The 16,753-nt window shown below is 40.7% G+C and overlaps 2 protein-coding genes across 2 annotated transcripts; both read left to right on the top strand.

The window, feature by feature from the left end:
* On the top strand, positions 1-1,755 carry LOC120058967 (mitochondrial import inner membrane translocase subunit Tim8 A-like). The gene is made up of 2 exons (XM_039007723.1): positions 1-203; positions 1,023-1,755. Exons 1-2 carry the CDS (start codon positions 99-101, stop codon positions 1,191-1,193), a joined length of 276 nt encoding a protein of 91 aa, XP_038863651.1. The 5' UTR covers positions 1-98; the 3' UTR covers positions 1,194-1,755.
* Positions 1,756-3,554: 1,799 nt separating this feature from the next.
* Positions 3,555-4,657, top strand: gig2o (grass carp reovirus (GCRV)-induced gene 2o). Its single transcript, XM_039007722.1, has 2 exons — positions 3,555-3,666; positions 3,796-4,657. Exon 2 carries the CDS (start codon positions 3,805-3,807, stop codon positions 4,441-4,443), a length of 639 nt encoding a protein of 212 aa, XP_038863650.1. The 5' UTR covers positions 3,555-3,666; positions 3,796-3,804; the 3' UTR covers positions 4,444-4,657.
* The last annotated feature ends 12,096 nt before the right edge of the window (positions 4,658-16,753 follow it).

The following is a 16,753-nucleotide window of genomic DNA, read 5'->3' as shown; positions in this document are numbered from 1 at the left end:
ACTTCCGGTATTGATTGAACATATGCCGTTGTCGCAGAGTAGTGCTTTCTGTTGAACTCTTGCACGTGAATTTTTTTTATAATATCTTGATTGATAATATGGCTTTTGACCTGTCCTCTGCCAGTGCGTCTGAAAATGCTGAGGCCTCAGAACTTCAGAGGATGATAGCAGTCGAGCAACAGAAAGCTCAGTTTGAAGCACAGGTAGCTAATGTAACTACTAAGCAAGCTAGCTATCTTAAAGTGATAGCAAAGACACTACAGTATGAAGATAGGCTAAAACTGCTTTTCCAATAAATCCCCGATCACAGTTGTAGGTGACGTTGGCTAGCTAAACTGATGCGTAGGAATACGAAATTGTGGCGAAAAAGGGGTAAAAAATATATATTTAATACTAATACGTACGTAATTGGGTGTAACGGTCGTCTCGCGTCGAACTGTGCATGTGCAGGCCGTGAAATCAAAGACATTCCTTCGATATAAAGTCGTTTTAAACGAAAATAAAAACATGTCAGGTTGGAGTAGTAACATGTTCAACTACTAAAGACATTTGCTCGAATCTAGGTTGTATCTTTAGATTTCGAGAAAAATAAAAACTATGGAAGATTATTTATTTATTACTTTTCTCATTGATTTCTCAAACCCTGATCTGGTCAGTTTTGTCTGTTTCACAAGAGTTCCCGGAATTCTCGCGATGTTGCGCCTCTTGTTTTAAAAACTGGGGATAGTTAGCTAGTTCACTCCCAAATACATTTCCCTATTGTTTTCTGGACTTAAAAGCGGTTGAAAGTCAGATCATTCAGTTATGTCTCAATCTCAAATGAAGGGAAAGACGATTCCTCTATCCAGTCTATTCCCGTTTGTGAAACTTAAATGTTTAAATGTAGTTTTCTCAAGGTTATATGGTATTCCTTTACCTTTAGGCAGTATAATCAAAGATGGCTATTTGCAGGTGAACTATTGCGTAATCCCTTGAAATACATTAGACTTATTTTGTGTTGTGTTTATGACGGTTTCTTGTAGGTGCACACCTCCACCGACATGTGCTGGGACAAATGCATGGATAAGCCGAGCAGCAAGCTGGACTCCCGGACGGAGACGTGCCTGGCTAGCTGTGTGGAGCGCTTCATTGACACCACCCTCACCATCACAAACCGCTTTACTCATATGGCGCAGAAAGGGGGCATGCATTGACTCAACTCAACAGGGAGAAAATGAAGAAAAGGGGTATGCATTGATTCATTCAGTCACTGAGCCAGACTTTCATCGGAGTAGGCTTGTCAGATTCAACTCAACACTTCAGGGACAAGATCAAAGGACCTGTGCAACGATTATCTTCTTGTCCAATGACTATGCTGATCTATTGTTATTTTATTACGTTTATTTGGCAGAGACAATGCATAACAAAAACATAAGTCTCATAGCACTGAGAAATGATGTCGCACCAGATTTAGCTAATAGCTACTTTCCATCTGTAGTCCTCGGGCAGGTGAACATGGAAACATTATACACAAGACAGGCAACATAAACACATCAGACATGTAAAAAAAAAAACAGATGAGGACATGGATACATTTTTAACACGTAGGTCAACACATTGCACATAAACATGTTGCTGTTGGATAAAAATTGTTATCTGTAATGATGCAGGCCTTTTGACTGTGCATCATGTTACGGAGTTCTAATGAGGGATCTTTAATGGTATTCATTGCTCTGCTTTGAACATGTCAATAAAAGGAATAGCCTGATGACCAAATGGGAAAATTCTTTATTTTAAGGCACTCCTCTCTGTGAATTTATAGGGTGAGCTCGTTTTGCATTGCCCAGTCCCCTGGCTGTTGCCTGGGTGAGTGGAGTAAGTGTAACAGTACAACTTTAAACCGTCCCCTCGCCCCGACACGGGCACGAACCAGGGACCTTCTGCACACATCAACAACAGTCACCCACGAAGCATCGTTACCCATCGCTCCACGAAAGCCGCGGCCCTTGCAGAGCAAGGGGAAACCCTACTTCAAGTCTCAGAGCAAGTGACGTAACCGATTGAAACGCTATTAGCGCGTACCCGCTAACTAGCTAGCCATTTCACATCCGTTACATAAGCGCTTGACTTCCAAAGCAGAGCCCTTCTGTCTGTCTCTGTATGTGTAGGCCATCTATCTGATGCTGTCTGTTCAAAAATAGTATGACATTGTGGCCGCCCGTAGCATTGAAGGCTAGAAAAGCCAGCGAGCGATTGGCCTCCCTTGATTAAAAAAAAAAAAAAAAGTATCAAATAATAGCCAATCAGTGTTGAGCAAAACTGAGTGAACTCAACTGAATGGTCCTGGTGCACCAAAAAGAAAAATGTAAAGGGAAGCCAGATTGGATTGGCTTCACTCCAAACACATCACATCGACATCAAATATGTCATTGACTAAAACAACTTGAATTGTTGCATCTCGTTGTGTTGTCTTCCGGTGGCTCACTAGCTAAAATTAGCCCTTTCCTAAATTAGCCATGATTGGCGATAGGGATTTGTGGTTTTACTTAATTCTCTGTACTGGCCAATAACTATAACGGCGATTCTGATCCCACCATAAATTCATACATTGTACCCCCGGCCTGAGTGGATGGAAGTTCAATATTTAGCCAAATGTAGAAGGCTAATGTTAACTAGCTAACGTTGCCCATGAATGGAAGTTAGGCTATCGAGCAAGCATTTTAGCCAGGTAGTGTAGGACAACAACAAAAGTGTGTACTGTATGACAGAATCATAGACTGTTTTGTCAACATGAAAGAAAGGATAGTGGTATTGACGTTTCTCTACAAGTAGGGTGAGTCAACATGTTTTTTCTACTTGCATGAATGCACACACACAGACACACATCAGAACCATGGAAAGCCACATATTTAGCTTAAGTTGATTGGCCTAAATTGTTTTCGTTATCTTCTAGTTGTCACTGTATTAGACTAAGCATAGGTGATTTGATGATGATGAAATGGTGCTGGAATAGTGGAAGCAGCTCCTGTTTTCTTTGCTACTTGCAGTAACTCTCTATGGTTCTAAATCAATAGTTGTTTAGTTGTCCGAAAATGTCGGAAACATTAACTTGCTCGACCATGCTGTAGGTCATGTAACGCCTACACAGTTTGGGGTCCACAAGGGTGCAAAACGAGTGCGCCCATGAGATGAGAAAGAAAACTAGGGAATGGTCAACATGTACTTCTTCATCCTACAATCTAAAGGGTGATGACAGGTTTGAATGAAATAAAAACTGAGAAAGAACATGGCCCTTTATTCATGGGGATTTAAAAGGACGGAAGGCGGCAGTTGTGGCTGTGCATGTATTCTGGAATACATTTGACTAGTTTATGATCATTGCCGAAACAATTGCATTTTTCTATTCAAGAAATGTTAGGCCTACATGAAAAACTATACTTTCAGCAGTGGTATCATCTTTTTTTTCCTTTAAGTTTTTGTTGTTGGAACGATTTCTTGAAGAATAAATAGGCTTATAGGCTGGCTAAATGCATGACAAGCCGAGGGGTGTGTGTCACTTTAAGAACTTGAATGGAAAAGTAAAGAAGGGTTTGTATAACAGGACATACTAGAGAATCAAAAGTGAAAGTATAGTGATCCTATGCGGTGCAATAGCCTTAACTTTATATTTGGCTGTACTTCCAACAGGTTCGTATAGCGTTTAGAATGTATTTGGCATTGTCAATTTGGTATTTTATTAGGATATGATTACGTGATATATTTGGCCCCCCATAACGCTACCTTTTGCCTTGGACTAAATAAATATAACTTCCACAGATACCGACTATGGAACTAGAAGAGATCACTTTTTCTGGCTGGACTGCGATTGAGGAGAAGAAGCTCCATGCAGGCGAGAAGCCCAAAGACGAGAAAGTTTACACCATGTACCATGGCACGTATCTCAAGTATGTCCAGCGTATTATCACCAGTGGGTTCCAACGCTCCAGCGATGGGATGTTGGGGCCAGGGGTCTACGTGAGCCGTAATATCGACAAAGCAAAGTGTTACCCGCTGAATGCTGACAAAAAGGAAGCGATAGTGTTGAAGTTAAAGGTACGGGTTGGCAAGGTGAAGAAGATCGACATTGATAACCATCCGCTTCAGAAGTCATGGCACCAGAACGGTTACGACAGTTGCTGGGTGCCACCAAATTGTGGCGTTACCGCTATTAAATCTGGCCGTGAAGAGGATTGCGTCTGGGATCCCGCCCGGATTGTGGTGGTGGATGTGGCCTGCTGTCTGGACGATCAAAGGCGCTGGGACCTCCGAAAGCAAATACGCGGCATGAATAACCATGGCGCAAAGGATGGGTGCAGCCAGTGCCACCAGAATACCTCAAACACTGGGTCTCACCCTGTCCAAAGCTGTTGGGAATGCACCAAACAGATTTGCCCCTTTCAGAAGAAGCATGTGTGCAACAAGTAACAAGGCTACTTGCACAAACAACTAGTCTTACTTTGCGTGGCCTGTCTCGCTTTTGACCCATCACCCAATGTGACCTTGCATACCATATCAAATTAAGCTTGTTGTCGATGTCATGTTTTAATGTATTTTGTGTAATCATTGCAACCTAATTGTATTGGGATCGAATTTGTTAACTGACTTGCCTGGTTAAATAAAGGTTCAATTGTATTTGAGATCCAAGTGATTAGACAAATTAATGAATATATAGGGCCGACATGGGAAAACAACTTTACATTATGTCAAATTAAGAATTTACATTGGACGTTTTTGTCGTAGCCTATTATTTTGCATGTGATATACGGTATAGCCTATGCTTTAAAAAAAATTGACCAAACAGAAGCCAGCCTAGGCTACTTGGTTTCCTAATAGGCTGCACTAATATCAAACGAGGAAAATGTGAAATATTTGACGGATACAGCTGTTTCTCGTGCCGCGTTCACGTGCTAGTCAGAACTAGGAAACTCATTTCCGACTCGTTGAACGGGGCACTTGTATAACTAACCAGTTAGCGAGTCTGACATTTCAGAGTTTCCTGGTTCCGATAAGCACGTGAACGTGGTATCAGTCTTGTCAAGCTTCGCCGCTACTTCTCCGCCTGATGACCAATGGACAGGACATCCACTTCATGGGTCATCACAACGAAGTGCCGGGAGATATACACGTTAGCCTGCTAGTCGGAACTAGGAAACTCAGAAATGTCCGATTAGTTAGCTAACTGATTGAACGCGGCACGTTTATGACTACAACCAGTTAGTAAGTTGGACATTTTAAATTTCCCCAGTTATGACTGGCACGTGAACGCGGCATTAGCCAGGTGCAGAGTCATACAGTGTGTGTGTATATATCTCTGGTTAGGTGCACCTTCACCTCAGTAGGTGGCGGTACTTACTGTAAACGTCATGGACACCTGTTTCAGAGATTAGAGCAAGATGGCTCCATGGGAACCAGGAAGTAAATAAATGTCATTGAAGAGATTGAAGCAAAGAGACTCAACAGAGCCTCGAGAAGAAGATAAATTATGACAATTTAAAAACGTTTGCGGTAAGTTCATATGTCCCATTTTGTTTTACAGTGGAATTATATGTAAAAATGCAAAGCGTCATGAAAAAAACGCTATAGTTTGTCTCTTTGATATAAACTATAAACAACCCAAATACTGTTGATTAGCTTAATTTGTGTTTGTTTGATTTTAAAATATGATATTTGCTTGAGGTTAGCATTGCAGCTGTGATTTAAACCTAGTTTGCCCTTGGTAGATCTGTCCTTCAGCGACACGAAATTTGCCCTGACCACCATAGACAAGGGTAATCCCTTGCCGATCAGCGGAGCTGTCCTTTCAGCACAACACACACTATCCGGCCAGTTTGCATTACTCGGGGGGGATTTCGTTTTTGAGATATCTGTAAATGGGGCATAAGAGCAAAACCATGTTTTTCCTTATCGAATGTCTCCCATTTTATGAAATGGATGGTTGTGTACAACTATTTTACAGCAAAAGTTGTTAATAGGCAGAAATATCAACTTTGAATATATTTGATGTATGTGAGCTATACTTTTTGGTAGCTGATTAATTGACCACTCTCCAAGTCAAATTGGTTCTCATTCAGTGCTGTCCTGCCTGACAGATATATTTATCGAGGCAAGTCAGTTAACAAATTCTTATTTACAATGACGGCCTACCGGGGAACAGTGGGTTAACTGCCTTGTTCAGGGGCAGAATGACAGATTTTTATCTTGTCAGCTCAGGGATTCGAGCCAGCAACCTTTCGGTTACTGGCCCAACGCTCTAACCACTATGCTACCTGCCGCCCCGGTAGTTACATAGTCACACATGGATGCCAGTGGAAGCCAGGCTTCCCCAAATATTTGACCAATAAATACATTAAAATTATACAATTTCTCTTTCATGTCTCTCTGTGTTTGAATAATTGTCCGTCAATTCGCAAGTGGCTGAATCTCACCGGAGAAATCATCCGACCGAAGTAAACAGCGCCCCTATGTCTCAGTATGTGTGGCCCATGTTTCTGAGGCTGTCTGGACCAAAAGAGTATAACATGTTGTCCATAGCGTTTGATTGATTGATGCCAGCAGGTTTATGGCCTCAGCGTTGAGCTGAGCTCAACTGTGGGTTGCCTAGGTGCAGCAAAACACCCCACAAGGGAAGTTTGGATTTGGCTTCAGACCTTTGCAAAACGTAATTTTTTGAAAAACGTGTCTGTTTCTGGTCTGCTTGTGTTGATGTCCTGCAGTAGCTAGTTTGCTAAATCGGCCCTTTCTTAAGCCATGGATGGAGATTGGGATTTTGACTTAATTCTATGTACATGCCAATGATTGACTTCGATTCTGATCTAACCACGAATTGATATGTTGTGCCACTGGCCTGAGACAATTGAAGTTCAATAGGTAGCATAGACACAGAACTCTTTGGCCTAGATGTAGGCTCACATTAACTAGCAAATTTTGCTAGGGAGTCAGGCTAGCAAGCATTTTGGCTAGGTAGCCTATTACACAAAGGTAAAATTGGTTTTATATTCACACATTAGGACGTTCAATAGACATTCAACAGACATTCGCCAAACGCCATTTAAAATTGTAAAAATCCACAACTAATTAATTGATTGTCACAGAAACATAAAAATAGATATGGTTTATTCTATCAATGTCTAGCATACTTTTACAACCTTTGTTTTTAGTAGAAATTACAGTTTTGACTTGATATAAATACATAAAATATATAAGATGTCATTTAAAGCGATGTAAATCAAGAACTAATTCACCCTTTGTCACAGAATCATCAAACTAGATATGATTTATTCTATAAATGTCTAGCATACTTTTACAACCTTTGTTTTGAGTAAAAATTCCAGTTTTTGACTTGATAGAAATACATAACATCTCAAATATTGCATTTAAAGATGAAGAAATCAATAACAAATTCTGTAATTGGCTCAGATTTTTTGGGAAATATGCATTTATTTACAATAACTTTAAAGACATTTTAATTTCAAGTCTTATATGTTCTATATGAAGTTAGACAATGTTTACAATCTTAAATTGTACGCCAAATCAATGTTTGCATTTTTAGTGCAAAAGTTCCACATCTTAAAGTAGTTACAAGGCACAACACTCATTTATTTATACGTCTCTAATTTAACAGCAAAGAGGCCCCTTCCAATCTTTTTCTATTTTCTTTGTCATCCCCAGACCAGCTGAATGGTACCATCTCTGGCACACAGAGCATTCTAAAAACATATAAAAACAGGGTTATGTTTATTTACATGTAAATTACAGTTCTGGAATACCCAAATTATGTTACAGGCTTTTGCAATTAGGAAAATGTTCAAATTGAATTGGATTTTTGTTCAATTGCTGAATTGACTTTAAATGACGTGCATTTGACCACAACCCTGACAGAAGCACACATGACTGTGGTGTTAATGATCGTTGAGTATTCAGGCAATATAAATCATGTAGTAATAAAGGAATACATTTGCAAAAAACGTATGTGTTGATAAAAAAGGTTTCACACATCAATGTTGTAATATCAAACATTACATTAATAGCAGTCTTTGAAATCCAAATCGGTTTGATCGTCACTTGTGCCAGATACATGTGTACCTATTACAGTGAATTCCTGTCATAGTATGTATCTAGTATCTCTCATAGTAGAATAATAACACGGAGTCATGATCAATAATACAAGGATAACCCTGATTTAAAAAAAAGTTTCAAGACAAAGTTTCATACTTCTAAATGTCTTGAAGGATGAAACTACATGAGTTTTCATAGCCTACTGTTATATTACACAAAGACAAACCCAGTTGGTCAGATGATCATCATTTTTCTCTGGATGATGCAAAGCACACATTGAGCAGTCTTGCTTCGCATTAAAGACTGGAACCCATAGTTCTAACAGACTCGTTAGAACTTTGACCACACGCCCTCTAGACGGACTACGTGCCCTCTATCAAATCAAAACTGGATTTTTTTCCTCTAAACAAAGGTTATAAAAGTATGCTAGACATTTATAGAATAAACCATATCTAGTTTTATGTTTCTGTGACAATGAATTAGTTATTGATTTTGACAATTTTAAATGGCTTTTGGCGAATGTCTGTTGAATGTCCGAATGTGTGAATATAAAACCAACTTTACCTCGGTGCCTATTACAACAAAAACTGAAAGTGTACTGCATGACAGTCATAGAACGTTTTGCCAACATGAAAGGATGGCATTGGCGTTCAACTAGTCTACAAATGGGGTGAGTCATCATTTTTTGTTTTACTTGCGTGCGCGCTAAAGCGCACACACAGAAATCAGTACCATGGACAGCCACAGGATATTTAGCAACATTGATTGGACTAAATCGTTTTTGTTATCTTTACGTTTGTTTTCAGTATATTAAACTAAGCATATATAGCTTTGTTGATTTTGATTATGTTTAAATGTTTAAGTTGAAATGGTGCTGGAATAGCGGAGGCAGTGCTCCTGTTGTCTTTGTGCTGACTTGCGGTAACTCCGTGGTTCTAAATCAGTAGTTTAGTAAACTGTCCAAAACAAACTTGCTCGACCATGCTGCAGGTGATACAACTGTTTGTATGCAATATATGCTTTGTGGACGTCACTGGACAGATGTTGCTCTCCGATTCTGTGATGAAACAAACGTATGTGTAGTTGAATTTATTCCGCCACTGTGACTGTCTTTTTGTTGTAAAGGCTTTATTGTATATCACGGTGGCATATGAACGAATGGGTTTTTTAAACTGGGTGGATATAGCCCTGAATGCTGATTGGCTGACAGCCGTGGTATATCAGACCTTATACGACGGGTATGACAAAACATTTATTTTTACTGCTCTAATTACTTTGGTAAACAGTTTAAAATAGCAATAAGGTACGTGTACTCAAGAACACCTCTTAGCCATAGTATATTGGCCATATATCACACCACCTCGGGCCTTATTGCTTAAATAGACCATAGTGGTGCGTGGATAAAACCACTGAGGAAGCCAAACCAAATTACAACCTATGTTGGGATAATTGCATTGTTTGCTCTATAACCCGATCGTTCATATGCCACCGTGATATACTGTAAGGCATTGACAACAAAAAGACAAGTCACACACTGGCGGAATACATTGAACTACAAGCTCATACAGTAACTCATGCTTTTGTGGTGTTTCAGTTACTGTATGTTTTTATAGCCTAATTGTTACTGAGTTAGATAGATAGCTAGCTCAGTCTGGATGCAGACAGTTATATTGAAATGAAAGGGTTGTCTCAATTGTTCATCCAAGTTTAGGCTATCCATTTTGACTCCACATGAACTGTGTTAATGTTATGTCTTTGTCTCCCACTGATACTAGAGTGGCCCTCCCACCACCAGTGTACTGAATGCAAGTAGCTACATATTGAAATGAAAGTAGTGTCTCAAATGTTGATTCACGTTTATCCATTTTGTCTGTCCCCTAAAACCTTATGTCTTTGTCTCCCAGATACTAAAGACAACATGATCCGGAGAGTGTTTTTCCCACCACCAGTGTAAGGAGTCGGAAAGAAGACTGCCCGCCCAAGCATTGATGACGCCCGAAAGTCATAATGAAGCGTAAGTATACATGTGGAATATGGAATACTATTTCATATGGAATACTGTAAACCAGATGCGGGGAGTAACTCATTACAAATACTCGCATTACTGTAATTGAGTAGCTTTTCAAAGTACTTTTATAAAAAGTTTCAAAGTCAGTCATTTTACTTCTACTTGATTACAATGTCATTGAAGTAACAATACCTCTACTTGAGTAGGCTATTTCACTACTCTTCCTACTTCTGCTGTGAACCATGCACAAAATGGCTGGACTCAATGCAGATTGATGTCCTGCACACAGCAATAGAGTGTATACGAGTATAGCATGTTCTGAGCAAAAGGAAAGGCCACAATTTGTGTGTGCATGCTTGCGAGTGTGATGAGTGTCTTCCTTACTGTTCAACATCTTCTAGTCATATTCTTTAATCCCATGGCTGGAACCAATATGGCTAAATACCTCCGCCAGGTGAAAAAACAAGAGACCCGTAACCTTCGTTCTGACTCTCGGGACAATCATCTCTACTCCCTAGCATTCACCATAATTAATGGGCAGGGTCTGGAGCAGAAGACATGTTTCTATTTGGTTTGACATCAATTCCTATTGGAAATTGATACCTGGTAGGGGTTGGGGGGAGTAGAGAGTGAAAGTGTTTACTTTTCTTCAGCCCCTTTCCTCAGCTTTAATTGGTAGGGCTGCTGTGATTTTAAAATATGGATTGGGCTTCTAAAAATGACCGGGAAAAATGACCGTTTTTAGTTCATGAGCCTACTTGTTTTCATTAGAGCCGATTACAATACAAATCCCAAATCAAATAAGACGTCCAAATGCAATATGGCTGCCACAATATTATTAAAGGTCCAATGCAGTCATTTTATCTCAATATCAAACAATTTCTGTGTAACAATTAAGTACCTTACTGTGATTGTTTTCCATAAAAATAGTAAATAAATAAAATTGCAAAGAGCAATTTCTCAAGCAGTTTTGCTAGGACTGTCTGGGGGTGGTATGAGTGGGGAGGGAAAAACTGAAAACTAGCTGTTATTGGCAGAGCGGTTTGGAACTCTCTTTCTTATTGGTCTATTAACTCATTTACCGCCTGGTGATATCACCTGCCAGGCCAAAACTCCATCCCACTAAAACAGGCTTAAATTTCAGGCAGTCTTTTCAAACAGCTTTTACACTAAAAGGCCATTATCATAATTTTCACAATTTCACAGTATTATTCCAACCTCATAGTGGAAATATATTTAGAACACAGGAAAATCAAATTTTTGGTAAAGTTCATGATGCCGTTGACCTTAACAAGGGCCACTGGATCAGTGGAAGCAAAATAACCCCATAACATCAAACATCCACTGCCATATTTTACAGAAGGATTCAGACCCTTTGCTATAAGACTCAATTTACCTCCGGTGCCTCCTGTTTCCATTGATCATCCTTGATGTTTCTACAACTTGATTGGAGCCCACCTGTAGTAAATTCAATTGATTGGACATGATTTGGAAAGGCACACAACTGTCTATATAAGGTCCCACAGTTGACAGTGCATGTCAGAGCAAAAACCAAAACAGGTCGAAGGAATTGTCCATAGAGCTCAGAGACAGGATTTTATCAGATCTGGGGAAGGGTACTAACAAATTTCTGCAGCATTGAAGGTCCCCAAGAACACAGTGGCCTCCATCATTCTTAAATGGAAGAAGTTTGGAACCACCAAGACTCTTCCGAGAGCTGGCCGCCTGGCCAAACTGAGCAATCGGGGGAGAAGGGCCTCGGATCAACTCGATGGTCACTCTGACAGAGCTCTAGAGTTCCTCTGTGGAGATGGCAGAACCTTCCATAAGGACAACCATCTTTCCATCACTCCACCAATCAGACCTTTATGGTAGAGTGGCCAGACGGAAGCCACTCCTCAGTAAAAGGCACATGAAAGCCCACTTGGAGTTTGCCAAAAGGCACCTAACGGACTCTCAGACCATGAGAAACAAGATTCTCTGGTCTGATGAAACCAAGATTGAACTCTTTGGCCTGAATGCCAAGCGTCAGGTCTGGAGGAAAACAGGCAACTCTTGTCAGCTGGCCAATACCATCCCTACAGTGAAGCATGGTGGTGGCAGCATCAGGGACTGGGAGACTAGTCAGGATCGAGGGAAAGATGAACGGAGCAAAGTACAGAGAGATCCTTGATGAAAACCTGCTCCAGATCGCTCAGGACCTCACTGGGGCGAAGGTGAACCTTCCAACAGGACAACGACCCTAAGCACACAGTCAAGATAATGCAGGAGTGGCTTCAGGACAAGTCTCTGAATGTCCTCGAGTGGCCTAGTCAAAGCCCGGACTTGAACCCGATCGAACTTCTTTGGAGAGACCTGATAATATCTTTGCAGTGACGCTCCCCATCCAACCTGACAGAGCTTGAGAGGATCAACCGAAAATAATGAAAAAACAATTTCATCCATTTTAGAATAAGGCTGTAACAAAATATGGGAAAAGTGAAGGGATGGGAATACTTTCCGAGTGTGTGAGTGGATCTGTGCAGCGTCTCTCAGAACCAACGCTTCTTAGAGCGTAGGACATAGTTTACTTAGAGGTTAGTTAGTTGTAGTCTAAGGTTGTCCTCACAGGTTCTCTCACTCTGCTCATCTCCTGCTGGGTCTGCCCCAGACTAATCACAGCCACCACCCACATTGCTATTTGCCAAATTATCATCCTACCCGACTTGACCTGCAGGACTTTTTTCCACATTTAACATTCAAAAAAACATACTCACACCTTTTCTGTGGTTTTGATGGCAACCAGCCTTAAAAAATGGAATCCAGCCAGTGGGGAGATCCAACAATTATAATTTTTAGTCACCAAAAAGCTATATTCAGAATGACTGCCAGGGTTAGAATGGTTAATGAATTAGACTAGCTAAATCATCTTAACTGGAACAACCATTTCAGCAGTGGTGGGCCGTCAGGGCCTGCAAGGCCTTCTCTGCTGGCCTAAACATTATCAGAATATAATTTTTTTTTAAATATATTTTCCCACAAATATGTATTAAATTATTCCCCAGAGTAAGAGTTATACTCTTCATTTCATAGCTTTCCTCTTGGTTGCACTGCTTCCAGCCCCAGGTTGAGATTTTGAGGGCTGGTCTTTATGTTAGATCTTTTATCCAATCATATTCAGCCATCATGTGTTGCCAGGGGTCTAAAATCTGCCCTCAGGCCTTCAGAATCAACAGTGCGGGCGCTTGTAGCTTATAGTGAATGGAAATGAAAATTTAGTGTCAACCAATCAGCTTTAGAGTTGGCTATTGTACGCCTTCTGGCTGGCTCCAGTGTTACACAGGAGCCAGCTAGCAGGCGTAGTGTGTGCACGTCTTTTGATTGGATTACCAATATTGAGAGGCAGGTCCTATGGAGATCTAGGAAACTGAATTTGATAAACGAATTAATTTGCGTACTACTAAGCTGTTTTTTCAACCCACAATGGCGGAAGGAGGAGAAGATATCGATTTGGTCGAGGATATAATTATAACGCCATTCTCAAGATGAATTTTTCAAGAAAAGTTAGACATTGTAAGGAGAGGTCGCCCGACGCCACAAAGCCTGTCACAGGCGGGAAAGTGCTTCGTTCGCTCGCCACTTTCAAAGTTTCAACTACGAGCGCTGTCAATGGCTCACAGGCTCCTTGGCTCCGAGAAGCACTGCAAACTGTACTGCTGGGAATGCCTATTATTTGCAAGTGATCGATTTGGTGTTTGGAGCCACACTGGCTTTGCAAACTTGAGTTGTCTAACCAAGGCAGCAACGAGACACCAAAGTACGGCTGGGCACTAACAAGCAATGGTGCTTTTGAAAACTTTTGGGGACACCGGAGTGGATCGACAGCTCAAAGAACAAACGCGCAGGGCAACGGAGCTGCACAATGAAAAGGTGAAGGGAAATATTGAAAAGACTCATTGATTGTGTCATGTTTTTGGGTAAACACTGTTTACCCAAAAACGTCAATTTGTCAATTTCAAGGTGACGCAACGCCTGGTTATACTGCGTTTCTGTCTAAATGTATAGTTTCTAGAGCCATGGCATCATAATGAGGTGGATTAATTCGGGTGGGACTGTGTAGTACCTCACTGAAGGCCCAGGCCCCAGGCCCACGGCACGCCACTGCATTTCAGCAACGGGTGCAGTAAGTCAACTGATTGGATTAGTTTAAAAAAATGTATCTTATATTCCTCTGTGTAGCATAAGATACATTAATGTACATACAAAAGCCCAGATATTGAAGCAAACAATTTTTTAAAATCTAACTACAATAGAGCATGTTGGGAAATATGATAATGATGGGCGTGGTTTTGCAGACCAGCATGGAACAGCTTGGTCACCAGCATTCCAGCATCACCAGCATAAATGGATCACCAGCATCACTAGCTTGACCAGATCGTCAGCCTGCCTAACCAGCTAGACCATGCTGGTCAGACCAGCTTGACCAGCAATCAGACCAGCACTGACCAACTTTGACCAGCATGCAATTTAGGCTGATCTGTACTAGTTTTTTCAGCAGGGAACTACAACCACTACTTTATCTCCTCACCCTGTTAGGGCACACTCATGTCTTGGTCACTTCAAATACTTTATATCAACCTTGCACGCTTCGTTTCAGTGGGGAAAATAGGGAAAATGTTATAGCTTTACATGTACGCTACTAGAGTACCTGACTGTTGTATTACAGGTTGCTTTCATGTAACTTGGTTAACTTGTGTGCTTGTGTCATTAAAAGCAGTGCCCTTTGTTAATATGCCATAAGTGTGTGAATAAGACTAAAACATAAACACAGATTGAAAATATATACTAAACTAAAATATAAACGCAACATGTAAAGTGTTGGTGAACTGAAATAAAAGTTCCCAGAAATGTTCCACATGCACAAATAGCTTATTTCTCAAAAATGTTGTGCACAAATTTGTTTACATCCCTGTTAGTGAGCATTTATACTTTGCCACGATAATCCATCCACCTGACAGGTGTGGCACATCAAGAAGTTGATTAAACAACATGCTCATTACACACGTCCACCTTCTGCTGGGGACAATAAAAGGTCACTCTAAAATGTGCAGTTTTGTCACACAAAACATATCCACAGATGTCTCAAGTTTGGAGGTAGTGTGCAATTGCCATGCTGACTTCAGGAATGCCCACCAGAGCTGTTGCCAGAGAATTGCGTGTTCATTTTTCTTACTATAAGCCGCCTCCAATGTCATTTTAGAGAATTTGGCAGTACGTCCAACCGGCCTCACAACTGCAGACCATGTGTAACCATGCCAGCCCAGGACCTCCACATCTGGGATCGTCTGACCAACTTTGTCGCAAGGATCTGTACACAATTCTTGGAAGCTGAAAATGGCACAGTTCTTCCCTGGCCTGCATACTCACCAGACATGTCACCCATTGAGCACCCATTGCTCTGGATTGACATGTACGACAGAGTGTTCCAGTTCCCGCCAATATCCAGCAACTTCGCGCATCCATTGAAGAGGAGTGGCCACAATCAACAGCCTGATCAACTCAATGCGAAGGAGATGTGTCGAGGTACATGAGGCAAATGGTGGTCATTCCAGATACTGGCTGGTTTTGTGATCTACGCCCCTTCCTTTTTTTAAGGTATCTGCGACCAAGAGATGCATACCCTATCTGTATTCCCAGTCGTGAAATCCATAGGTTAGGGCCTAATGATTTTCTTTCAATTGACTGATTTCCTTATATGAACTGTAAGTCAGAACAAGCTTAGAAATTGTCACATGTTGCGTTTAGTCATGTTGGCCATATTAGATTCATAATAAAATGTATTTACACCAAAACAGTCTATGGGCATGAGTGTTGTATTCAAATCTGCGAAAATGTATATAATTGACAAAAATCACATTTCCAGGTTATTTAACCTCCATCCAATGGTATTATGGCAGTCTTTTGGGATTTTGGATGCCATATTGGAATTGAGGCAAAATCCAGGGTGACCCCAACAATAATCTATTGTGTCCTCCTCACTTCATTGCAAGAATAGGGGCTTTGGCGCCCAAAACATTTAATTTCGATGTCTGAGCCCAATTGTTTTCTTTAGAGCCGATTTACTGTAGCCACAACATTAAAAAAAAAAAGTTGTAATTATATGTATTTTTGTCAGGCAGGGCAAGGCAGCACAGAATGAGAGTGAATTTGATTTAGAAAGTTATGTTATTCAGCTACCAAAAAGTAAAGCTTACATTCATCATAAATATCCATTATATTTCCGCCTATTGTATCTCTGTGTCTACAGGTCTGTATTTCCAAAGAAGCATGCTGCAGACAACCCTTGTATTCCAAATTTGAGCAATATCAGAGCTTGTAATATTGTATTACATACTGTAAGCTTATGTGGCACATCCCCCCTCCAACCAGGCATTATTCTGCACTTTTGAGTTTAGGGGGTGTCACACAATATCTATCAATTTAACCACCTTTGCAGTAAAATATATTTACACAACCATCCATTTAATTGATGAGAGACATTTATAGATTTGAAAAAACATGCTTGTGTTTTGTTATATCTCAGGTAGAGGTATCTAAAAACAACTGGAGCCTTGCCACCACCTATTGCTTGAAGTGTGCATTTTGAATGATTGTTTTCAACCCAGGTCTGTGAGTATCAGTTTCTCTCCCTGC

The sequence above is a fragment of the Salvelinus namaycush genome, chromosome 14 (genome assembly GCF_016432855.1).
Source record: "Salvelinus namaycush isolate Seneca chromosome 14, SaNama_1.0, whole genome shotgun sequence".
NCBI lineage: Eukaryota > Metazoa > Chordata > Actinopteri > Salmoniformes > Salmonidae > Salvelinus > Salvelinus namaycush.
Note: the sequence above shows the minus strand (reverse complement) of the source record. Positions and strands in the feature narration are given on the sequence as shown.

Bases quoted from the DNA above. Each gene is read 5' to 3' on its own strand.
- LOC120058967 (XM_039007723.1), top strand. From the start codon at position 99: ATGGCTTTTGACCTGTCCTCTGCCAGTGCGTCTGAAAATGCTGAGGCC. The intron at 204-1,022 runs GTAGCTAATGTA...GGTTTCTTGTAG, and splicing joins AAGCTCAGTTTGAAGCACAG to GTGCACACCTCCACCGACAT.
- gig2o (XM_039007722.1), top strand. From the start codon at position 3,805: ATGGAACTAGAAGAGATCACTTTTTCTGGCTGGACTGCGATTGAGGAG.